General features: G+C 43.6%; 2 protein-coding genes and 1 pseudogene across 9 annotated transcripts in view; all 3 read right to left on the bottom strand.

Moving 5' to 3' along the window:
* The window catches only part of USP8 (ubiquitin specific peptidase 8), a 114051-nt gene that overhangs the window by 62289 nt on the left and 25200 nt on the right, over positions 1-26562 (bottom strand). For 2 of the 7 annotated variants that reach the window (XM_080684877.1, XM_080684873.1), the window contains exons 1-2: positions 5685-5848; positions 1279-1552 (exon numbers count right to left, since the gene is read on the bottom strand). The exons of 1 other annotated variant lie outside the window; for it this stretch is intronic. The gene's annotated coding sequence lies outside the window, so the exon portion shown is untranslated. Of the gene's footprint in view, positions 1-1278; positions 1553-5684; positions 5896-26562 lie in introns of those variants that run through there. 4 more of the 7 variants (XM_080684876.1, XM_080684874.1, XM_080684872.1 and 1 more) reach the window with 3 other exon arrangements.
* Positions 16022-16950, bottom strand: LOC308243379 (ferritin light chain-like; annotated as a pseudogene). The gene is made up of 2 exons: positions 16556-16950; positions 16022-16147 (listed from the first exon to the last, which is right to left on the bottom strand). The product of its transcript is annotated as a ferritin light chain-like (transcript).
* On the bottom strand, positions 19265-19902 carry LOC308248668 (U6 snRNA-associated Sm-like protein LSm2; the record flags this gene model as incomplete). Its single annotated transcript, XM_080668887.1, has 2 exons — positions 19265-19604; positions 19843-19902. 2 exons carry the CDS (start codon positions 19900-19902, stop codon positions 19377-19379), a joined length of 288 nt encoding a protein of 95 aa, XP_080525013.1. The 3' UTR covers positions 19265-19376.

The following is a 26562-nucleotide window of genomic DNA, read 5'->3' on the forward strand; positions in this document are numbered from 1 at the left end:
AAGGCTGTGGGTTCAATCCCAGGTCAGGACACATACAAGAATCAATCAATGGCCAAGCCAGTGTGGCTCAGTGGTTGAGCATTGACTTATGAAACAGGAGGTCACAGTTCAATTCTCAGTCAGGGCACATGCCCAGGTTGTGGGCTTGATCCCCAGTGTGGGGCATGCAGGAGGCAGCCGATCAATGACTCTATCTCATCATTGATGATTCTCTCTCTCTCTCCCCCCTCTCTCTTCCTCTCTGAAATTAATAAATTTTTTTTAAAAATCAATCAATAAATACATACACAAATGTATTTTTTCTCTCTCAAGTCAATTTTTTCTCTCTCAAAACAAATTGCTATTTTTCTCTCTCAAATCAATAATAATTTTTTTAAAAAGTAAAATGTATTTCTTAATACAATAGGTCACACTGAAAAAGTATAGAAGTTCTGCAAAGCACTGCTACCCTAAGTGTAATCCATAGGCTAGTGCAGGTTAGGAAACTTTTTGTTAAGTCTGTGATAAAATACAAAGCTTATGCCGAAACCGGTTTGGCTCAGTGGATAGAGCGTCAGCCTGCGGACTGAGGGGTCCCAGGTTCGATTCCGGTCAAGGGCACGTACCTTGGTTGCGGGCACCTCCCCAGTAGGAGGTGTGCAGGAGGCAGCTGATCGATGTTTCTCTCTCATCGATGTTTCTAACTCTCTATCCCTCTCCCTTCCTCTCTGTAAAATATCAATAAAATATATTTTAAAAAAAAAATACAAAGCTTATAACAGAATGTAACAATTAAACACACTGAACTTTTCATAGTAGTTACTTCCTCTATGAAGAAAGCAGTGCACTGATTATATTCTAGCTCAAGCTGCAAGCCTGTAACAGAGACTGGCTAGTTTGAGTAACATTGCTCTAGGGCAGTGGTCAGGAAACTGCGGCTCGCGAGCCACGGTTTGCCACTCTGTTGACTAATGAGTTTGCCGACCACTGCTCTAGGGCATAAAGATAGTACCACCATCGGGCTTCTGATCACAAATATCTTACTTAGTCTAGTTACCAAAACCAAACCAATACTCATTAAATAATAAGCCAACAATTGTTACACTATATACTAATATGTGACTCCAGTCCCTGGAGAGTCAAAAGGAAAGGGGAAATTCTAGTTTGGGGGGGGGTGCACTTCTTCCAATCTACAAATTCTTTGACATTCTTTCCGTCAAAAGATAGGGATCAATCATCCAATGGGAGGAGGGCTCTGACTGCTCTGACCAATAGAGAATGTTGGAAGTAATGCTATACCAATTTCTGGGTTCAGGCTTTAAGAGACAGCTTTCACTTCCTGTATCTTCAAACACTTGCTCTTGGAACTCAGCCTCCATAATCGTGAGAAATCTGAGCCACATGAAGAGTCTACATGCAGGCACTTCAGTTAGCATCTCCAGCTAACTCCCAGCCAACATCAACTGCCATTCATGCAAATGAACCATCTTCGATGTCCAGCCCAGTGGAGCTTTCAGATGACTACAACTGCACGAAACCCCAAACAAGAACCAACCAGCTGAGTCCAGTCAGTCTAGAAACAAGGGAAAATAAATTGTAGTCTTAAGCCATTTTGTGTTGAAACAATTTGTTATACAGCAATAACAAATAATGGAACAATAACCAAGATTTTAAAAAATAAGTCTTTCTTATCCCTAATATTAGCAACTCATATTTAATGGACATTATTAGTATTTTCCTTTCATGTCCACAAAAATAAGTGTTTTCATTTATAAAAATTTATAATAAAATATAATGCTAGAACCAGGGGAGCAATGGGAAGTGCAGCTCGTCCCAGGCTAACCCCCTGAACCTGTCTCCAAGGCCCCCTTTTCTCTGACTTCCCAGTGAGCCAAAGCAGCCCAGCTTAGGCTCTTCTGTTGCTTCTTCTATGCCCTTCCTTGTTTCACTGTCCTACGTGTGTTTTGCGGCAGTCAATAAATTCTTGCTTCAATTCACCATAGCTAAGATTTGGAAATAGCCTAAGTGCCCATCAGCAGATGAGTGGATTAGAAAACTGTGGTACATCTACACAATGGAATACTACACTGTGGTAAAAAAGAAGGAATTCTTACCATTTGCAACAGCATGGATGGAACTGGAGAGCATTATGCTAAGTGAAATAAGCCAGGCAGAAAAAGATAAATATCACATGATCTCACTCATTTATGGAATATAATGAACAACATAAGTTGATGAACAAAAACAGATCCAGAGACAGAAGCATCGATCAGACCATCAAACCTCAGAGGAAAGGTAGGGAGGGTGGGGATAAGGGGGAGAGATCAACCGAAGGACTTGTATGCATGCATATAAGCCTAACCAATGGACACAGACAACAGGGGGGTGAAGCATGAGTGGGGGGGGGTAAGGGGGGATAAGGACACATATCAATAAAGAAAAAAAAAATAAATTCTTGCTTGCTTTTCTAACAAAAAAAAAATTTTAATTAAAAGAAATATAGCCCTAGCCGGTTTGGCTCAGTGGATAGAGCATCGGCCTGGGAACTAAAGAGTCCCAGGTTTGATTCCCAGTCAAGGGCACATGCCTGGGTTGCGGGCTCGATCCCCAGTGGGGGGCATGCAGGAGGCAGCCAGTCAATGATTCCCTCTCATCATTGATGTTTCTATCTCTCTCTCCCTCTCCTCTTCCTCTCTGAAATCAATAAAAATATATTTAAAAAAATAAAATACATATATATCTATATCCTATCTAATAAAGAGGTAATATGCAAATTGACCATCACTCCAACACACAGATGGCTGCCCACATGTGAACACAAGATGGCCACCACAAGATGGCTGGCAGGGGAGGGCAGTTGGGGGCGATCAGGCCTGCAAGGGAAGGCAGTTAGGGGTGACCAGGCTGGCAGAGGAGGGCAGTTGCGGGCGACCAGGCCTGCAGGGGAGGACAGTTGGGGGGGACCCAGGCCTGCAGGGGAGGGTTGTTGGGAGGGGACCAGGCCTGCAGTGGAGGACAGTTGGGGGGGACCAGCCCTGCAGGGTAGGACAGTTAGGGCTGACCAGGCTGGCAGGGGAGGGCAGTTAGGGGTGACCAGGCTGGCAGGGGAGGGCAGTTAGGGGCAATGGGCCGGTAGGGGAGCAGTTAGGCATCGATCAGACTGGCAGGGGAGTGGTTAGGGGGTGATCAGGCTGGCAGGCAGAAGCGGTTAGAGGCAATCAGGCAGGCAGGCAGGCGAGCGGTTGGGAGCCAGCAGTCCTGGATTGTGAGAGGGATGTCCGACTGCCCGTTTAGGCCCGATCCCTCTGAACGGGCAGTCGGACATCCCTCAAGGGGTCCGAGATTGGAGAGGGTGCAGGCTGGGCTGAGGGACACACACCCCCGTGCACGAATTTCGTGCACCGGGCCTCTACTATATATATAAAACCCTAGTATGCAAATAGATCGAATGGTGGAACAAACGAACAACTGGTCACTATGATGTGCGCTGACCACCAGGGGGCGCATGCGGAACACGGCAGGCATCAGTCACAGCGGAATGGTGGAGCAGTTGAGCGGGGCGCCAGACCAAGGCGGGGCACCAGTCACTGTCATCAGGGTGAGCCTCTGGTGGTTACTGAAAATTCTTTGCTCCTGTGTGCCGTGGTCCCACCCAGCACCCACACCTGCTGCCAGCACCAGCCCTGCTCGCACCCACATCCGATACTGCTGTTTGCACCCGCTGCCAGCACCTGCTGCCAGCCCCCATCGCTTGCTGGCCCCGATCACCCCTCAGGGCTTCTCCACCTACCCCTGCTCCTGAGGGGCGATCAGGGCTGGCAGCCACTGCTTGCACCCGCTGATGGCGCTGGCCCTGCTTGCATTCGCTGCTGGCGCTAGCCCCAATAGCTCCATGCCGTCAGCAGCTGTGAGCGGGTGCGAAAAGGGCCGTCAGCGCGTGGGAGTGGTGGCAGCAGGAGCAGGGCTGCTGGCAGACAAGGAATGGGGGGGTGGGGGCTGTGGCGGGAGGGGCGGGATGGGGCGGGGACACGGAGGATGGGCCAAGACCCGCCCCTGTGCCCACCACAGCCTCGCGGCCCACAGGTCCTTTCAAGGTGCACGAATTCGTGCACTGCGTCTCGTGTGCGTGTGTGTGTGTGTGTGTGTGTGTGTGTGTGTGTGTGTATAGAGTGTCCCAAAAAAACGTATGCACTTAACAGCTGATAGCTCAATTTTGAAAAATGAAATGCATTTTAATAAACAATGCCTTTATAATTATTCAAAGTGTGTGTATACATTTTTTTGGGACAACCTATATAATGCTGGAAATTTTATAGAAAAAAAATTAGATGTGCTGGATTTTCCAACTGTCGTACTTTACAAATGTCTCTTTTGGGTTCTTTTCCATTATGTTCACATTAATAAACAAATGACCATAATGATAAATAAAGTTCAAGTAAATATATAAAAAATCAGGCTAGAAAGAAAGGTTTAAAATATTTTCTGTCCGTTTTTTTCATGCATTGTTTCTCAAAGAATACAATACATACCTAAGTGCAATTAATGCCTATTTATGTCATTAATGACAGGTTGTTGCTGTTTACAATTATAAAATCCTTACTATCTAATTTTAAAGATGCATCTAATGTGTCAAAAGAAATGCACATCCAAGGCAATCATAGCAATATGATAAAGACAAAGCACAACCTACATCACCTTTCACATAAACTGGTCCAAGTGCTACAGAGTCATAAGAAACTATCTGAATCCATCATGAAAGAAATTCAACGACTCAAAAAAATAAATCTGTTGAAATGCAAAATCTGCTTACACAGCAAAGCCACAGAGCAAACCTAGAACAGGAAAACATCCTTAACAAATACCACTTAACAATTCCAAGTGCTGCAACAGAAAATATACAAACTAAGGATGCTTGCCGATTCAGAAGGAGTAACATCCATTAGTGCGGAATCCCTTTCATCTTAAATTCTCTGAGCTCTTAACAAATATTAAATTTCTTTGGCTCTGCAACACCTGTCTTCAGGTAAACATTTTGTTAAATGATTAAGTGACCTGCCTCAAGGTCACAGAATAAACTGGCGGCACAAAATAAACCCAGAAGCGTGGTCTGCAGTTTTATGCATACATGAACATCACTGCGATTCAGGGTTCTGACAATTCCCAAGGTGGAGTGGAGGTGAAATTCACCTGTCCCACAACTCTAGGAGAGGCCACATTTTAAGACAGAAAAGCTTCTATGTGAGGTAAGTCACAGTTTTAATTCTGATGAGCTTAGAGGTTCTTTAAATTCATACTCGGACTTCGCTAAAAGCAAGTTTGGGACAGGGGAGGGATTGGGAAACACTCTGAGGGGTTATAGTAAGGCCTGGAATTGTAGCTCGTTAGCAAAAATTGAGAAAACGGAAGCAAGAGGTAGTTTATCAATTTCGAGTCTGAGTGTACAAGAAGGGGGAGGAATGGTCAAGGCCACTTTGTGGGACCGGAAAACCTGAATCCATACGAAACTCGCTGGGCAACCATAGGTGGGCAGCGGGGGAAACTCGAGACTGGGCCCTTCCTCCGAAAGCCGATTCTAAGTTCAGGTAGTCCCACCCACTCCGCGGTCAGGGCTCGTCTCCCGGGTGACCAGCAGCCGGAGGAAGAAAAGGGGGTTCACTGCGGACGGCTTGCGGGGAACAAATGCCAGGACCCAGACCCGCACTCACCTTGGCGCCAGGCGCGCTTTCACTAACGCCGGACTCCTCGCCCAAGGCCCATCTCCCACCAACCTCAGGAGCAAACCGCGTTCGCCTTCCCGACGAAGCCAGCCCAGCTCATCCCCCTTTCCCAGTTTGCACTGCGTTGCAACGCGTCTCGCCTCTGACGCTACGGAGGGCGGGGCCGCGCGCGCGCGCACTGCTGACGCCTGGCTCCTCCCCAGGCCTGGCCACGCCCGTGCGGGTGCGCGGGAGGCGGAGGGCGGGGCCGGGCTACGCAGAACTGGGGCGAGCTCTCCTAGCCCTCAGCCTCTGAGCCGGCCTTTATTCCAGCTTAGCTCGGTCACCCTGGTGTTGCTACGTAGCATCCTGGGCCGCCTCGTGGGAGAATCGGGGCTGCTTTTGCGCCTCTTAGCTACGTATCTTCCTCCTCAGCTCGGAGAGTGAGAGCTGACTGGAAAAACTTGAATCCTCCCAAGTTTGGGCGAAAAGTTGAACATTCTCTGAAGCCAAGTCAAAGGAGAAGGGGCATGATCCTAAAACATACTATGTACACACATACTTGGTGCCCGTTTAAGGCTCAAATATACGAAAACAAAACGAGAGGTCTGAACTTTTCTCACTAGGTGACCTTTGTACTCTCGTAAAGGAAGGTGACTGGATGCTCCAATTATAGTATGTAAACATACAGTTGCCTGAATGGAGCTGCTGTCCATGTTCACTAAGTCACCAAGGACAGTCAAGGTGTCTGTCTCAAGGGAGGTAAGGTCTAGTAAATGCCTTAAGTGAAAGTGTGTGCCAAGTAGGTGTTCAATAAATTTGTAATGGATACATGGATAAATGAAAGCAACTGGTCTAACATTTCAAGAAATGTTATTTTCCATCACAATGAAATACCTGCAAAAAATATACAGTAGCTCTTTTTTATATCTAAGCTTACACTGTTTCCCAAAAGAGATAAGACTAATATGAAATACTAGAGGCCCATTGCAGGAATTCGTGCATGGGTGCCAGCCAGCGAGGGGGAGGGACCACAGGAGGTTGGCTAGCCACAGGAGGTTGGCTGTGAGAGCGCACTGACCACCAGGGGGCAGCTCCTGCACTGAGCGTCTGCCCCCTGGTGGTCAGTACACGTCATAGTGACCAGTTGTAATGGTCGCTTAGGCTTTTATATATATATAGACTAGAGGCCCGGTGCACAAAATTCATGCACGGGGGTGTGTGTGTGTGTTGCTCAGTCCAGCCTGAACCCTCTCCAATCTGGAATCCCTCTCACAATCCAGGACTGCTGGCTCCCAACCACTTGCCTGCCTGCCTGCCTGATTACCCTAACTGCTTCTGCCTGCCAGCCTGATCACCCCCTAACCACTCCCCTGCCAGCCTGATCACCCCCAACTGCCCTCCCTTTCAGGCCTAGTCACCCCTAACTGCCCTTCACTGCCAGCCATCTTGTGACAGCAGGGAAGGGCAGTTGCCCCTAACTACCAGGTTGCCCCTAACTCCTCTCACCAGGACGGGAAGTGCACCTTGAGGTCCCCCATCAAGCCCCGTCAAGCGGGGGGTGTGGCCTCAGGTCCCCTGGCCTGGCGCCGGGGCAGGGGGCAAGGCCTGAGGTCCCCCGTCAAGTCCTGCCGGGTGAGGGGCGTGGCTTGAGGTCCCCTGGCCTGGTGCCAAGGCGGGAGGCATGGCCTGAGGTCCCCTGTCAAGCCCAGCCAGGCGGGGGGGGGAGGGTGGTCTGAGGTCCCCTGGCCTGGTGCTGGGGTGGGGGTGTGTGGCCTGAAGTCCCCTGTCAAGCCCCATCTGGTGGGGGGCACAGCCTGAGGTCCCCTAGCCCAGCACCAGGATGGGAAGCGCACCTTGAGGTCCCCTGTCAAATCCCGCCGGGTGGGGGGCATGGCCTCAGGTCCCCTGGCCTGGCACCGGGGCGAGGGGCATGGCCTGAGGTCCCCTATCAAGCCCTGCCGGGTGGGGGATGCAGCCTGAGGTCCCCTGTCAAGCCCCACAGGGGTGGGGGAGGGTGTAGCCTCAGGTCCCTGCTGATTGCTCCTCAAGGCTCCTTATGGGAACTTGGCCTCAGCTGTGGGTGCAGCCATCTTTGTGATGGAGTGATGGTCAATTAGCATATTCCCTCTTTATTGTATAGGATGCTGTACTGCCTGGAACTATAAACTAGGAAGCCTTAGCAAATTTTTCATAACTAAGGGCAAAAATATATCTTTTGAGGGTACATCTTTTTTTTTTCTTTTAATTTAAGTTCTTTATTGTTTAATGTATTACATGCGTCTCCCTTTTCCCCCATTGACCTCTCCCTGGTCGCCCCCAAACCCCAGCACATGCCCTTACCCCCTCCCCCTCTGTGTCCATTGGTTATGCTCATATGCATGCATACCAGTCCTTTGGTTGATCTCTTACCCCTTTACCACCCACCTTCCCTCATAGGTCAGACAGTCTATTTGATGCTTCTATGACTCTGGTTCTGTTTTTGTTCATCAGTTTATGTTGTTCATTATATTCCACAAATGAGTGAGATCATGTGATATTTATCTTTCTCTGACTAGCTTATTTCACATAACATAATGCTCTCCAGTTCCATCCATGCTGTTGCAAATGGTAAGAATTCCTTCTTTTATATAGCAGCATAGTATTCCATTGTGTAGATGTACCACAGTTTTCTAATCCACTCATCTGCTGACGGGCACCTAGGCTGTTTCCAAATCTTAGCTATTGTAAATTGTGCTGCTATGAACATAGGGGTGCATATATCCTTTCTGATTGGTGTTTCTGAGTTCTTGGGATATATTCCTAGAAATGGGATTACTGAGTCAAATGGGAGTTCCATTTTTAATTTTTTGTGGAAACTCCATACTGTTTTCCACAGTGGCTGCACCAGTCTGCATCCTCCCACGAGGAGGCCCAGCAGTGCAAGAGGGTTCCTTTTTCTCTACATCCTCCCCAGCACGTGTTGTTTGTTGATGATAGCCATTCTGACAGGTGTGAGATGGTACCTCATTGTTGTTTTGATTTGCATCTCTCAGATGATTAATGACTTTGAGCATGTTTTCATATGTCTCTTGGCCTTCTGAATGTCCTCTTTCGAAAGGTGTCCATTTAGGTCCTTTGCCCGTTTTTTGATTGGATTGTGCATCTTCCTTTTGTTAAGTTGTATGAGTTCCCTGTAAATTTTGGAGATTAAACCCTTATTGGAGATAACATTGGCAAATATGTTCTCCCATACAGTGGGCTTTCTTGTTGCTTTGTTGATGGTTTCTTTTGCTGTGCAAAAGCTTTTTATTTTGATGTAGTCCCATTTGTTTATTTTCTCCTTAGTCTCTCTTGCCCTAGGATCTGTGTCTGTAAAGATATTGCTCTCTATCCCTCTCCCTTCCTCTCTGTGAAATATCAATAAAATATATTTAAAAAAAAAAAGAAAGAAAAGAAATTATTCCACTTCCCTAAAGCATCGGTCAGGTTTGCTAAAACACAAATCATCAACTCATTTGCTTGAGGGTTTTTTCTTCTTCTTTTCTTTCTTTTCCTTTTACGAAGAATTTCCAAATGTTGGTCAACAGATGTAGAAGAGAGACCAGGCACAAAAATGACAAGATGATACCCAAACTGAACTAATGTGGTGAAAACAGAAAGAAAGAAAGAAAGAAAGAAAGAAAGAAAGAAAGAAAGAAAGAAAGAAAGAAAGAAAGAACACCACACCATTCCTAGGAAATTCAAAGAAATATGGGGACCAGTTTTGAATTTTTCAAATTGAGTGGAATAAGTTTTTAAGGAGCATGGTGGATGAAACTACACTTATAAACCCTAGCTCTTTTTTTTTAAATTATTTATTGATTTTTGTTTTTAAGAGGTGGGGGGAACGAGAGAGAGATTGTTGTTCCACTTATTTATGCATTCATTGTTTGATTCTTGTATGTGCCCTGACGGGGGATCGAACCCACAAGCTTGGTGCATCAGAACAACATTCTAACCAACTGAACTATCTGGCCAGGACAACCCTAGCTCATTTTCAAATGTGTATTGTAATAAACCAGGCAGTAGTATCTATGGTACCTATAACCAAATGGTCACTAGCTGTGTAGCCCTGTACTTATCACAGCTTTAATTTCTGTGCCATTTAATATAAGCAGTAGTCCAAAACTTAGCAAACCTGGTTCATCCTCCATCCATTCCACAAATATTTACTGAATGTGTGCTCTGTGTCAGGCCTTGTTTTAGACTTGAAATAGAAAGTCCCTCCTTAACATAGAATTGGCTTACATTCTAGTGGAGGAGACAAATCATAAGCAAATACATATATATCATGCAGGTGTTGTTTAGTGCTGAGAAGAAAAATAAAACAGGACAAAAGGCCAGCAAAGACAGTGGTAATTTTGATGGGAGAGTTAGGGAAGAGCTTTTTCATCCCTTTATGATTTAACAGGCTATGTCTTCTCTCCTTTCTGCCTTTGTTTTTTAATCTAAACTGAAGAGTTTTAATCTGGTTATTATGTTCTTCAGTGGTTCTCCATTCCAGTTGTTACTTTGTCTTCAGGCTTTTCCTTCTATTAGATTATACTTACAGGTAATACTCAAATAAAACTCAGAATACAATGTAACAAGTGGTGATGATGCACATACTTTTATCTTTTTAAAAATATGTTTTTATTGATTTTAGAAAGAGAGGGAGAAGCATTAATGCAAGAGTGTAGCATTGATCAGTTGCCTCCTGCACTCCCCCTACTGGGGATTGAGCCCGCAACACGGGCATGTGCCCTGACCAGGAATTGAACTGGCAACCGTTTTATGCATGGGATGAAACTCCACCAACTAAGCCACATAGGCTAGGGTGCATATACTCTTATCTTAACAAGAGAAAGTTTTGTTTGTTGACCCTATCACAAAATCTTCACTTACTTAACTGAGGGTTACTGATGAGTAACCCTTTCATCAAAGGGTTATTTAAGACTTTGAAGAATTGTCCCTGCAATTTTGTCATACTAACATTAACTGGCAAAAAAAGATAATCCATTCAATAGCCATAGACTGTTGAGCTATGAGAGTATTAAATTGAGATCATGGACTCAACAGATATGCTTAAACTGTTTCTACATATTTACACACACTCAAAGGAAACTATTAAATTTTAGCTATAGTGATATTTTAAGGAAGCATCTAATTTAAAAAAGAGACTTCAAGCCCTGACCGGTTTGGCTCAGTGGATAGAGCGTCGGCCTACGGACTCAAGGGTCCCAGGTTTGATTCCAGTCAAGGGCATACCTTGGTTGTGGGCACATCCCCAGTAGGGCGTGTGCAGGAGGCAGCTGATTGATGTTTCTCTCTCATCGATGTTTCTAACTCTCTCTCCCTCTCCCTTCTTCTCTGTAAAAAATCAATAAAATATATTTTAAAAAATAAAAATAAAATAGCTGTCTGTGAGAAATCTTGAGGAAGATTTTTGAAAGTTTAACTAGATTCTTCATGCAACTATTGGGGAGTTTATAGTCTTATCTCTGAGGTATTTTAAAATTCAAAGTCCATCAGCATGTCATTCTATAATCTGCCTAGTGCAAAGGTATAATGTCCAAGCCATTGTTAATGGTCCTTTCTGTGGTAGACATGTGTGAGAGTGGGGTGCTGTCCCAATTCATTTTTCTTTGATGGCCAGCTATTCTATTGTAGTTTTATTACAGAGGTGTGAGTATATTACACATACAGATAGGTAGGCAGAGTATGAATGTGCCTCCTCTTAGTGGGTTAGATAAGTCTGTGAAGTGGGTAAGTACCTCAGTGATTACTATTACACAGTGCCTCTAGAGAGAAGAGAGCATATTTCAGAATGTAATAGAATGAGTGTCTCTCTTTGTGTAGTATATTCATGGATAAAAATGGAAAGGATGAACCTATTTATATGCCTGTGTCTAATAGCGTGATCATTTGGGATAAAAAATGCTTAAGTACATTCCCCCCCACCACACTGTTTCATGATTGGACTATATAAAGTAGGTCAAGAGATCTATATTTTTCTTCTATTTAGGATAAATGTGCGTAATATCATTAGTAGATTATGTAGATGATTTTTATTATTCCAATTTGTTTCAATATAAACACAAGACTTTCATATTATCTTGTATATGAAAGAAATCACATTTATGATACAAAGGATTTAACTAACACCTGGCATATATTAGGTGCTCAGTAAATATGGTACCTTGCCGGAAACCGATCATTGTCTCACTAATTAGAAAGGTGTGGACAAGGAACCTTGGAAGGCTGGTCAACCTTGAAGCTCTGAAAGGTCAGAGCCAACCACTCCCTATCTAATTGAGACAATGGTAATTGAGGCAACTTCCCCATCTTGTAATCATGTAAATCCTTATTGATATGATAATCTGCTTATTACCTGCTTAAGGGCTATGGGTGTTTCCCAAAGCTGCTTAAGGGTAATGGGTGTATCCCATAGCCTCAATAAAAGGGATAGCAAGGCCAGAGCCTAGCGGTAGTCCTCCCACTAGAGGTGGGCTCCCGCCTGGCCCCCCAATATTTCCAAATTAACTCTTTTCCAAGTCTCTTTTCATTTGTGTGCGGCCTTCTCCAGAACCCGAATCCTGAACCGGAACCCTGAACCACGCGGGACGTGAAAGGGGTTCCCACAGTACCTGACTGCAAAGGAGGCTGGCATCCAGGAGGGAAAGTTGAGGAGGGTTTAACACCCTTTAATATACTCCATCACACCCTCCCATCCTTTAATGGGGTCAGTTAACAGTTTTATCAAATTTTTTTTTGGTAAAGTGCTATGTAAAAGCAACTTCAAGCCTGCCCTTCCAACCCAATTGGGCTCCAGCACCCTTCCTGTACACAGGCTGTGGATCTGCCGATGGCTCTCTGATTCAACACACACACACAAACTTTTTCCATTCCACATCTCCATTTTACCATCCTCTCTCACCCTTCTTCCATTCACAGCCAAGTTTATTAAAATAATGTCTCATAAACATTCTTCTCACCTCTTTTAAGGGTAACTTTTGTGGCTGAGGGACCTCCTAAATGCAAGATCTAGTGGAGACATTTCAGTCCTTGTCTCTCTTAGCCTTTCTCTGGCATCTGCTGTGACTCTCTTCCTTTGCTTTCTTTGAGTTCACATTCTCTTGCTACCTCTTCCACTTCATGGACAGTTCCTTCTCAGTCTCCTGCAAAGACATCGCTTCCTTCAACCCACCCCCCCCCCCACCGCCCCATCCCTAAGATGCCCACCCTTCCCAGCTACTGTTCACTGCTGCTTAATCCTAGATGACTAATGGGGATTAATTAGGAGTGCAGTGGAGTTTGTGGAGATAGAGCTTTCTAGATTAAAGAAACATCATACTGGAAGTCCCTGAAGTAGGAAGAAGTTGTAGAATATTTAGGGGGAACTGATAGGAGCTGAGGGTAGCTGGAGAGGTGGTTGGGAGCCAGATCATTTGGGACCATGACCATACATAAGATTTAGGGTTTTGTTTTTACCCTAAAAGCCATGAAAAGCCTCTCGAGGATTTTAAGCAAGGGGATGACAGGATTCGATTTGCATTTATACTAGTAAAGATACTCTTCCTGCTGTGGGAGAGAATAGTTTAAAGGTGGGTATGAGAAAATGTGGACAGGTAAAGGGGGACGGGAAAGGCTGCTGCTGGACTCTGACTTGAGCCATTGGGTGGACGCTGGAGTCATTGATTACCATGGGGACACTAGAAGAGAATCAGGCGGGGGGAGGAAAGAAGAGGACTCAGTATTGAACTGAGGATTTCAAGTGGCCAGGAGACCTCCAAATGGAGTTAGATATTTAAAGAAATTAGAAATATGGGTCTAGGGCTCAGAAATGAAATGTGACTTGGTCTCTCAAGGTGAAAAAGGAAATTCTCATTCAAATTAAAGTAGACAACTTATATTAGCGGTAGAACAGTCATCAGCAAATAAGTACAAGCAAGTAAGAGAGACCGAAACACAGGGACAATTAGCTTAGAAAGACTATTTCAAGCAAGTGCTTCAGAGAGTGACAGTTTAATCACAGATAACTGTTAAACAAACAGCTCATCAATTTAAGGAATATTTTTATTTACTTGAAGAAAGGAAAAAGGGAGCAAGCGAAGAGTTTCTGTGTCTAGTTTTGAAACACTTTTCTGCTGCAGGTCAGAACTATCAACCAAGAACTACTAATCTTTTAAAAATTGAAAACTCCCACAGGCTTAGATTTTAAGTTGGGTACTTAGGGTACACAGTGCTTTCTGGAGTAGGAAAGGTCTCTATTAATCTGGCATAAACACTCCACGTTAAATTAGCAGAGGCTTGTATTTGCTACGTAGCTTTAAAGTCAGCCTTCTAGAGACTCTTTGAACCAAGTCTTTTAGAGATTCTGAGCATGAAGCTCCAGTTATGATGGAAGATATGGATTCACATTTTAATAAAGAATAAGCTATATAAAATATTGAGTCCAGGAAGGTGTCACAAAAGATACTTTCTCAAATACCCAAAAACGTTGGGTAGTACAATGAAGACCCATGTACCCATCCCCCAGCTTCAACTACTATTAATTGTCTGATAGAAAAAAGATATATATTAAAAATAATTATTTTTTATTTTACTGTGCAATATTATTTTACAGTCCCCTAATTTATTTAAAAGTACATTGGATATTTACATTTCTGATTTAACAATATTATAAAAAGAACTGAGTATAAAAATACATACTCTACATTTGTAGCATAAATATTACTGCACATCCATGATAAACACTTTAAATTAATTTTCAGAAGTGACACTTCTGGAACAAATGGCATGGGAAATCCCGAGCTTTTTTTATTCCTGTTGCTGAACTGCCTTTTAGTGAGGTTGAACTAGCTAATACTCCCACAAGCTGTGTATGAGATTGGTTGCTCCAAACCCCTGCCAACACATTTTCTGTTTTCATTTTAGCCATTTTGATAGCCAAAATGTCTTGTTGTGTTGTTTTTTTTTAAATATATATATTTAAAAAAATATTTTTATTGATTTCAGAGAGTAAGAGATAGAAACATCAATGATGAGAATCACTGATCAGCTACCTCCTGTATGCACCCCCCACTGGGGATCAAGCCTGCAACCTGGGCACGTGCCCTTGATCAGAATCGAGCCTGGGACCCTTCAGTCCACAGGCCAATGCTCTCCCCACTGAGCCAAACTGGCTAGGACTTGTTGTGGTCTTAATGTACATTTCCTTGATGACTAAAGAAGCTGAACATCCTTTAAAATGTTTATTGGATAATGTCCTTTGGATAGTCTCTTTCTTAAAATGCCTGTTGATTGGGCTTTTTTTTTTTTTAACTAATTTGCAGAAATTTCTTATATATTCTGGGTATGCATCTTTTTTGTTTACATATTGATAATATCTTCTTTCACTCTGTGCCTTATCTTTTCACTGTTTATTGGTGTCTTTTGGTGAACAAAAATTTATAATTGTTTAATAGTCCTAATTGATCACATTTCCCCCCATTCATGGTTAGTGTTTTTTGTATCCTGGTTAAGAAAAATTTTGCCTATTCTGAGGTCAGAAAGGTTTTCTCCTATAGACTTTATTATTTAAAAAAATTTTCCCCATCTGCTTATTTTTCTGAACTAAAGGAGTTCGTTCGCCTGCATGCATCAAAGCCCAATCGAATATGAACAGGAGTTTGCAGCCAAGAAAGTAAAGCTTTTTTTTTTTTAAGGAAATGGAGCCAAACCTGGAGTCACAGGTGAGGCCATGCTCAAAGACCTGGCTTCTCTACTAGAGGCTATATTGTTTCACTCGTGACTTTTAAGATGTCTGAGTTGGGAAAGTTTTGAAAATCAATGTCTATCCAAATTAAAGAGCTACTTTAAAAAGCCAGTCACAGAGTCCTGTGATATCAAATCTGAAGTAGTTGAACAAGCAGCTCTCTGCAAGCAGAACCCTAGGGAAAGCAATTACACAACTCCCACTTTACTTTAGCCAACTGTCTCTTTTACCAAGTAGGCCATATTGCAAGCCAGTGAGAATATGATTTAATTGCAAAGGGACTGAAATAAAAAACTGAAATCATCTGAAGTAGAATCTGAGATTATCTCTTATGTCTGGAAGTTTTCAATTGTATTAGGGAGTATTTTATATCTTTCCCTCCACTAATACTGTGATACCATGACCTTGCTCCATCATTTTTTTCCCCCCTGCAAAAAGCTTTATTGTTCCATTTGGTCTAATGCATGGGAGAGGGCTCCAGGGTGATTAAAAGAATGGCTAGTAGTTTTGGGAAGAGGTTCAGGTAAAAGCCAGAGACACCAGGGGGATGCACAAGCGCCTCTGAAAGGCCTCTGGGCTCCAAAGGCTCCTAGTCGTGCTTGAGGGTGAGCCTTTTGAAGAGATACTCGCCCAGCCCAGCCTGGGAGCTGGCCAGACTGTGGATGTTAGTCAGGTGGTCACCCATCTTCTTGATGAGTTTTACCTCCTCATCCAGTGCAGGAAGCTGCCCATTGTCTTCACTATCAGAGAAGTGTGGACAGGGATCCTGGAAGGCTGGTGACCCTTAAAGCTCTGGCAAAGGTCAGAGCTATGCACCCACTGTTTAGTCGAGACAATGGTAGCTGAAGCAACTTCCACCTTTCAGTCTTAGGTAAATCCTTGCTGATAGGCTATCACCGAGCTATTACTGGAATTGCCTGCCTAAGGTCTATGGGTGTATCCCAAACCTGAATAAAAGGGATGGCAAGGCCAGAGCAAAGGGGAGTCCTTCCCTGGGCTTCCGCCTGGCCCCCAATTTCCAAATTATTATTTCTTGTCTTGTCTCTTTCATTTGTGCGCGGCCTCCTCCAGAGCCCGAACCCGAACCCTGAACCACGCGGGATGTGGGACATTAGCAATCCAGGAAGTGGTTCTCCAGGAAATCACAGAGATGAGGGTCTGTGAATCCAGGGCAAGCAGCTCCCAAAGGGCCTGGTTCAGGCTCTTCTCCAAGGCCAGGGCAGCTTCCATGGCGTCCTGAGTTTTGCTCCACTCATCTTGGGAAGGTTTCAGCACGTCCTGGAAGAGAATGCAACTGCCACGCTTGTTTTGCCACTTTAAGAGATGCTCAGCGCCCTCACGCTTCTTCTCTGCCAGCTTGTGGAAGAAGTGGCCCACACCCTCAAGAGCCACATCATCACGGTGGAAATAGTAGCCCAGAGAGAGGTAGGTGTGGGAGGCCCGCAGATGCAGGTTGGCCAGGTGGTTGACCACAGCCTCCACCTTGGTGGAATAATTCTGACGAGTTTGGGAGCTCATGGTTGTTCAGCAATAGGAGTTAAGGTAGAAAAAAAACCGGTTGGCTGGTCCTGGAGGTGTTTCTTAAGGTGGTGACTGGATAAGACACAAGAGAGTGGTCAGAGGCTGGAAGAAGGGATGTCCTTGTGTCTGTTCCGTCCAAACACTGTTGAAACTGTTTGGTCTGTTCTTCATTTTTCTCTTTCAACTTACAAAGAAGCTCAGTCTCCCCAGTTCATCATACGATAAAAACCCTCAACCTCTTTCCTCACACACATTTCCTTTATCACCAAAGTTCACACAAAAAGTAGTCACATTTGCTGTCTCTACTTTCTCACTTCCCATTTCTCCTTAACCACTTGTCCAATCTTATTGTTTATACAAGCCTGTGGAAATTACTCTCTTGATGAATCTCAAAATTAGTGTATTGAAACTGAATTTTTTCACTTCCCCAAGCCTTATCTTTTATGTCTCTTTCTGTTAAGGGTCACTCTCAAACACACAGGTTGCCAATAACTATACAGCTATGTCTACAAAACTTCTTCCACTTGTCCTCTGCCTTCCATTCCTCCTGCCATTTTCTACGTGATCTCATTACCTCTTACCGAGCTATTTTAATGGTCTTCTAATTGCCCTCCTTGCTCCTTGTGTGCCCTTGTCCAACCTATCCTGTACAAACTAGGTTAATCCTCTTAATTCAAAGTTCTAACCTTATCATGTCCTCCTTTGAAGAAAGTTTCCGCCATTGTCTTTAATACCATCACAAAATGGATCAAATTCACTTATTTTTACTACAGTAAAAACTATTTTACTTCATGCTTTCTTTTAAGTTCTCTACCTTTGTTGATGCTGTTCTAGATTCCCCCCATTTCTGACTGTCTAAATTCTTCCCATTTTTCAAGATAAAAGGTCAACTCCTTAATACCCTTTCCTACCTTCTCTATCTGGTAAACTCTTCTTCCTTCAAGAACCAGTTCAAACATTATTTTTTTCTTTATACTATCTGTAAACTGAGTTAATTACTTTTTTTTTTTGCAGTTTAAAAGGTCTCACACATTTATTACTGAACCAACCTACTACTGCAGAAAAAAAATCAACAGAGCAAAATCATGAGTCCAATAATTTTCCAATTAAAATGCCCAACTGTCCAGACAATAGTGATGTTTTCAATCATTTAAAGGTGCAGGCAACCTGGATACAGCAAAAATATATGCGCCATCTCTCATGTGTGATTCCTCATAGACCCAGTTTGGTTCTCCAATGTCTCCTCTTCAAGTTGTACCTGATTTTATTACCAGTTTTCATCCTAATTCATTGGAGTAATGGGCTAATTCTGCTTTTGTTTCTTGGCCAGGAATCTCTTGATCCTGAAAGTCTTTTGGGAAAACATGGCGAAGGATAATCAAATGCATACACCTCCATGGAGGAGAAAGAGCTAATTACTATTATTTAAAATGCTTTTTCCTATTGATTTGAGAGAGAGAGGCAGCTAGAGGGAGAGAGAGACCAATGTGTGAGAGAAATATCCATCAGTTGCCTCCAGTATGCAACCCCTACCAGGAATTTTACCTGTAACCCGGGCACGTGCCCTGACTGGGAATCGAACTGGTGACCCTTTGGTGCATGGGATGATGCTCAATCAGCTGAACCACACTGGGCAGGGCTGAGCTAATTACTCTTAAAAAAAAATCTTCCTTTTTAAGAGTAATGATTTCGGAGAGGGAGAGGGAGAGAGAAACATCAATGATGAAAGAGAATCATTGATTGGCTGCCTCCTGCACACCCTACACTGGGGATCGAGCCCACAACCTGGGCATGTGCCCTGACTGGGAACAGAACTGTGACCTCCTGGTTCATAGGTTGACACTCAACCATTGAGCCATGCTAGCCAGGCAAAGTTAATTACTCTTGATCTCTGCTTCCAAAGCACTGTGATTACTTTTTTCTGTGACTTTTTAGTTACTATGCTCCTCAAGAGCAAGTACAATTTTAATCTATGCATCCCAGTGTCTAGCCTAATACCTTACACAGACACACCTGTGATTTCTACTGACTGAATGAGTAAGCCCTTTTTTTTTTTTTTTTTGCACCATACATTTTATTCCCTATACGGGACAGATTCCTTCCATCCCCAAAATGAAGCACATACCGCCCTGGAGAGATCTAGATTCTCCCACCATCTCTGGGGAAGGAGTAAGAAAGGCAGGTGCTGGGGACCAGGAACACTGCAGTTCCCCAGACAACTTATCTTCCCTTCTCACTGAAGATAGCTGCTCCCCACTAATTAGTCCTCTCATCTACTCATCCCCCTTTAAAAAAAAAAAAAAGCGCCTTCACTATTGAAAAACAATAAACACAACATCTCAAGTATGAAGGAGGGGTCCTGGGCTGGGACACCAGGCCAAGGACTACCAATGGAAGAGGGAAAGGGGGTGGAGGAGTCATCGTCACTGTTTCTGCTGCAGGGCCTCCTTCCTCGCTGCATCCTGTAGTAGCTGCGTGTCCACCTCATCTGCAGGCAACTGCACATAGCGGACCACTGAGCCCCGGATGAAGCAGTTCTTCACTGATAACATGTGAGGGTATTTCTCAGGGTTTGTGACACTGATGTCAGTTAGTTTGATGTTGAGATACTGATCCACAGAATGGAGGGTCCCACACATGCTCAAGTCATTCTTTTTTTTTTTTTTAAATATATTTTTATTTATTTTTTACAGAGAGGAAGGGAGAGGGATAGAGAGTTAGAAACATCGATGAGAGAGAAACATCGATCAGCTGCCTCCTGCACACCCCCCACTGGGGATGTGCCCGTAACCAAGGTACATGCCCTTGACCGGAATCGAACCTGGGACCCTTCAGTCCGCAGGCCGACGCTCTATCCACTGAGCCAAACCAGTCAGAGCTCAAGTCATTCTTGAGTTCCATGACCACATCCTTGCCCACAAGGGACTTGAAAAAGGAACAGAAGAACATGGTGCTCGTGGACAGGGAAAGCGAGGGCCCTGGTGCCCGGGGCCAGAGGCTGGGCGGGAACCGAGCGCGGGGCGGCCCCTGGGATGGCGCGAGGCGGGGCGGGAGCACCGCGGGGAGCTCGGAGTGCAGAAGCGGGGCACCGGCCAGCACCAGTAAACCCATTTTTGATCTCTAGTTGGAAGTAGGTTTTATTAAATTGCTATAGCATTTTCTCTATATACCTCTTATGTCATATCACTTTCTACCATGTGTAATTGTTATTTATGTAAATACCTTATATTCTCTGATAAATGATTATCACCTAAGGGCCAGAGACCCCACCTTGTCATATCCGAGGACCTCATGGAGTCTAGTAAGAGGGACCTTTACATACCAACATCATTGGCACAATTGACTAGGCCCTTGATCAAAATGTACCATGACACATCTCAAGAGCACAATGTTCCAAAGCTAAAATGCTAGAGACAGGCCAAGGCAAGCGACTAAGAGACCTTGTTTGTCCTTGTCTTCATGAAGTGGTAGTACAGGTTTCCATAAATAAGTATTGCTGCTTGGCAAAGCTGTTCATTTGTTTATTCATTAATTTGTAAACCACTTTGTGGAAAATAAGGGGGATGTGTTTAGAGCAGTTACTATATGCCAGGATTTTCACATGCCTTATCTCTAAATCACCATAACATTATGAGATGAGCATTATTATTCTAAATTGACAAACAAGGAGAACAAGGCTCAGAATGCTTTAGTGACTTATTCAATACCATGGACCTGGTGAGTGTCAGAACCAGGATTTGAAAGCAGGTATGTGAGATTCTTAAGCACCAGCTCTTTTCCACCTCATCATGCAATGTAAATACAACTCAGAAGGTTTTCTGAGAAATGACGGGAGAAGCCCTTGAACCTGGGGGAAGTATAACTGCCAGGATCAGGAGTCAGGCTTGCATCAAACTTTATATTGAGGAAGTCCTTGAGGAACACAAATAAACTTGCCAAGTTTTATCTTGAGCACCAGGAAACACTTACTTCTCAGTAGGTTTAGGGGTTAGGGAATGTTTCCAGAAAGGATAGAGGAAAGAAGATAGTTATGGTTGTGGGAAAAGGGAATGGAGGCTACAGGACTGATAGCTAGGAATCAGAAACATTAAAACAGATTAGAAATCAAGTGAAACTCACTCTAGTGGGAAACACATTGAAGGGGACACATTTGGAACTGAAGTCAGGGGTGCGCATGGCCCCAGACCTGTTAGGTTTAGTTCAACTAACATGTAAAGTGTGCTGAGCACTGTAACAGGTGCTAAGAATACAAGGAAATAAATGGTTCCTGTCTTTCAGAGATGGACAGTCTGGCATGGGGCACAATGTTGATAAAAATAGGAGAGTCTTTTCTAGAAGGCTACTGAAAACCAAGAGTGATAGAAGGGACTCTATGGGCTATTAACACCAGGCAGGCCAAAGGTTCTCTGTTTACCTAACACTGCATTTGATAATCAGTAGTCTTATCTACCTACAACCTATATTTGAGCAACAAGATGCATGTTACCCAATGCCTAGGCCCTACCTCAAGAGGAATAATTAAGAGAGGAAATTTAAATATGGCTTCACATAGGAAGGTGAATGAATTAGAGGCTTTACTGCCTTTATTTCAATGCTTAAAACAAGGATTAAAACTTCTATCTTCACTTCCAGTGTTCTAATCAACAGTTGGGAGACCTATCAGTGTGCCTGGCATTTAGTGAACATTTAATAAATTGTTGAATAAATGAACAAAGCAGTTATGGGCCAAACACTGTGTAAAGTGCTATAGGATATACAGAGTAATAGCCTTAAGAACTAATTAGCAAACAAGGTCAGTGATTTAGTCAAAAGTGAGATCAGCCCTAACTGGTTTGGCTCAGTGGATAGAGTGTCGGCCTTTGGACTGAAAGGTCCCAGGTTCGATTCTGGTCAAGGGCATGTACCTTGGTTGTGGGCACATCCCCAGTAGGAGGTATGCAGGAAGCAGCTGATGTTTCTCTCTCATCGATGTTTCTAACTCTCTATCCCTCTCTGTAAAAAAAATCAATAAAATATATTAAAAAAAAAAAAGTGAGATCAGGATGAACTAGAGTAGGAGCACTTCAAGAGACTGAAGTGGGGAGAGAAACCAAGATGGCGGCATAGGTAAGCACCTAAACTGCTGCCTCGCACAACAATTTCAAAACTACAACTAAAAGACAGAACGGACACCATCCAGAACCACAGGAAAGCTGGCTGAGTGAAAATTCTACAACTAGAAGGAAAAAGAAAAGCTCACAGAGAATTGGAGGTACGGCAAAGGGTCTTTGTGCGCTCAGAGAGGAAGGGCGGCTGAGAGCCTGGCTGACTTTCTCTGGCGGAAGGGGGAAGGAAGCCCCCAACCGCACTGAACCCCAGTTCTGACTGCACTGAACCCCAGTTCCGGGTGAGCCCCTGGGGACCCACGCTCTTACGGGGGGAGTCTGGACTCTCGGGCGGAGACTTGGGAGCTGGGGAAGGCAGAAGTCTGAAGGCGTGCGCGTGCCAGTGCGCACAAAGGCTGCGGAGGTTGCTACAGGCTTTCCCTAGTGGAAGGGAGTCGGAGGCTCCTGACTGCACTGGGCCCCAGTTCTGACTGCACTGAACCCCGGTTCCAGGCGAGCCCTTGGGGACCCGCGCTCTTACGGGGGAATCTGTACTCTCAGGCGGAGACTTGGGAGCCGGGGAAGGCAGAGGTCTGCAGGCGTGCACGTGCGCAAGGGCAAGGCTGACTGGAAGCCAAGACTGTCTGCTCCGCCCTGAGACTCCACCCCATCCAAGCGGAGCACAGAGGCTACTGCAATTTGGCAAGTCTAATCCTATAAGGCTGTCTCCAACACCGAACTTCTCCCAGCGTAGACACAGCTGATCCTTACAGCCAACTGGCCTGGAGGTCAATTCCTCCCAGTGATACCAACAACAATCAAGACTTAACTACAACAAGGCTGTACACACAGTCCACAAAGGGGTGCACCAAGAGTGTCCACCTCAGGTTAACTGGGGAGGCCGACCCACTGGGCCATATAGGAAACCTAGCACACAGATCTACCCTACCAACTCAGGCAAGCAGTGAAAATGCGGCGTCAAAGAAACAGATCACAAACAAAAGAAATGGAGGAAAACAAACGACTGGATATAGAATTCAAAACCACAGTTATAAGGCTTTTCAAGAATATCCTAGAAAAGGCCGATAAATATAATGAGACCCTCGAAGATATGAAAAAGGACCAACTAGAAATTAAACATACACTGACTGAAATAAAAAATATTATACAGAGACCCAACAACAGACTAAAGAAACACAAGAATCAAGTCAAAGAATTGACATACAAAGAAGCAAAAAACACTCAACCGGAAAAGCAAAAAGAAAAAAAAATCCAAAAAGTTGAAGATAGTGTAAGAAGACTCTGGGACAACTTCAAGCGTACCAAATCAGAATTATGGAGGTGCCAGAAGAAGAGAGAGAGCAAGATACTGAAAACCTATTTGAAGAAATAATGACTGAAAACTTCCCCCACCTGGTGAAAGAAATAGACTTACAAGTCCAGGAAGTGCACAGAACCCCAAACAAAAGGAATCCAAAGAGGACCACACCAAGACACATCATAATTAAAATGCCAAGAGCAAAAGACAAAGAGAGAATATTAAAAGCACCAAGAGAAAAACAGTTAATTACCTACAAGGGAGCACCCATACGATTGTCAGCTGATTTCTCAACAGAAACTATGCAGGCCAGACGGGAGTGGCAAGAAATTTTCAAAGTGATGAATAGCAAGAACCTACAACCAAGATTACTCTACCCAGCAAAGCTATCATTCAGAATTGAAGGGCAGGTAAAGAGCTTCACAGATAAGAAAAAGCTAAAGGAGTTCATCACCACCAAACCAGTATTATATGAAATGCTGAAAGGTATTCTTAAAGAAGAGGAAGAAGAAAAAAGTAAAGATAAAAATTATGAACAACAAATACATATCTATCAACAAGTGAACCTAAAAATCAAGTGAATTAAAAACCTGAGGAACAGAATAATCTGGTGAATATAATAGAATCAGGGGTATAGAAAGGGAGTGGACTGATAATTCTCAGGGGGAAAGGGGTATGGGGGGGTTCAGGAAGAGACTGGACAAAAATCATACACCCATGGATGAGGACAGTGGGGGGCAGGTAAGGGCAGAAGGTGGGGTGGGAACCGGGTGGAGGGGAGCTATGGGGGGAAAAAGGAGAAACAATTGTAATAATCTGAATAAAGATTTATTTAAAAAAAATAAATAACAAAGCAATATCAAAAAGTGTGCACTGAAAAGTCCTGTTCCCATCGCTGTCCCTGTGGGCTTAACTTTATGTGTACCCACTTCTTTTAGAATCCGTCAAGGGTTTCCTTATACAAATATAATTGAGTACTAGTACATATATTTCTTCTCCCCTTATCAAAAGATAGCACACTATATGTACTTTCTGCACCTTCCTAATAATGATATAAGTTTATATTAAGCTGATGGTTTCCTCTCAGTAATCACAAATCCCTTTTATCCCCTATATGGTGTGCTATATAGGTGGGTATTTTGTGCTATAAATGTTTGTGTCCTCCCAAAATTTGCATGTTGAAACCTAATTCCCAATATGCTGGTATTTGGAGGTGTTTAGGACATAAAAGGTAGACTAGTGCCCCTACTGAAGGTTTACAATCTGACTCATACATAGCAGATGCTAGTCTCCTCTTATCACTCTTCTTTTGCCAGGACTTTCTGGCCATTTTTGCTTGTTTATTTTCCCCATATGAGTATTAGAATTAGCTTGGCTAGCTCCTCTCTATTATTACCTTTGCTCTCCAAAAAACCTTGTTAGTATTTTTGACATATGTTAAGTAAACAATATTTTTATGATATTGAATTCCTTAGCCAAGAACAAGGTATGGTTTTTAATTTGTTCCTAATTTTGTGACTTTCAGGACTTTTAAAATTTGAAGGTAGAATTTGAATTTGTTCATGTTTGTTAGATTTGGAGAGACAGAAGATTGGAGTGAATACATTTCTTGGAAGGAGAATAATCTATGATGCAGATATAACCAGTGATACTCTTTGGCAATAAAGAAACTAACTTGATAAGAATAGAAAAAAAAGAAGCTATAGTGCCTTTTATGTCAGGAACCATGCTAGGTGTTTTCAAATACTATCATCCTTGACTGCAGGTCAGCCCAAACCCAGGGCTAGATAGGGTCAGGTCAAGGAGAAGCCTAGATGTCTACCTAGATACCTTGTAGGGAATGCTCAGAAGACTCTCAAGATGAAAGCAATACTTGAGGAAGATCACAGTGGTGGTCAAGCAGGATCATCTGGGGGCAGGAAGGAAAGGTTAAAATAAAAAAATGGCAGCAAGAATCAGTAATCTGAAAGGAAAGTGATAAAGGTTCATTAGGGTGGAGTCCTTGTTTGTGGAGATAAAGGTATAAACATAATTTCTTTCCAGGGAGGACAAGCACTTTGGACTAAAGAATGAAGAAAATTTGGTTTTGCAGACTCTGCTGTTGCTACTACCCAGCCAAGGTCAACCCATTCTTGGACACATTACCCTCCGGTAGCAAGCCTTTGGTCACGTCTCCTTCTAGCTGTTAGCAGACAAAGTTCCAAAGACAGCCAGAAAACTTTCATGTTCTGAACACTGGGGAAAAAGAGACTTGGTTATAAACATTCCTACTTTCAGTTCTTCTGGGGGTTTATGTGCCAGGATGGTGACTTCACACAGGGTAATAGCACTGCAGCAAGTCCCTCTGTGGGGAGAAATTGGATGAATTTTATCCTGAAGGTGGGAAAGTACGTGAATATTGTGGAAGCCATGGAGCACGTAGGCCCAGGAATGGCAGGACCACAAAGCTCTCTGTTGCCGACTGTGGACAACTCCAATAAATTTGACTTGTGTTTTATCTTAACCTCCAGACCAGCCCTTCTGCTACTCAGGAGAGCACCCCACCACACTCATCTGCTCACTATATCCTATAATCTTTGTGCTCTCACTTCAGTTCTCCAAGTCTAGCTGGATTGCAAAGTTTATGATTATGAAACAAAAACTAAACAAATGAACAAAGTTTTGAGCCTGGACTATTGGAGAAGGGTGGAATTGGAGGGGGAAAAGCAAAACAAGTTTCATTTGAAGAGTTGAAGGGGGAGAGGGATACCTGTACACACCTGTGTGCAGATGGCAGAAAAATTAGTTTTTAGTACATGTGAGAAACTAAAAATCTAAATTTAAACCAAGATTTTGGGTTTAAAACATTTTACTAAATAATATAGTACTCCCTATTGCTTGCCCGTTGCCAGGGACAGATGGGTTAGCCAGGGGGAAAACTCAGCTCTCAGCTTCCCATCCTACTGAAAGCCTTTTCCAGAGATTGGGCAGGGGCATTTTCGAGTTTATGCCCTAAATAATCTGTAGGTGTTCTCTTATTCGAACTTGAAATTTAATTTCTCACTTCCTAGTTCTCCAATCTCTTTGGGCTCAAGTGTCAAGTCTTTTCTAACATCAAACATGGCATAGCTTGTCCAATGATTCAGTGTTTCTGCATGGTCAAAGGACATCTCTGGATAAAACTGGAGTTTGTGCTCTTATTAACTCTGTCCTGTTAACTTTCTCTGG

This window comes from Plecotus auritus (genome assembly GCF_963455305.1).
Source record: "Plecotus auritus genome assembly, chromosome: 1".
Classification (NCBI taxonomy): Eukaryota; Metazoa; Chordata; class Mammalia; order Chiroptera; family Vespertilionidae; genus Plecotus; species Plecotus auritus.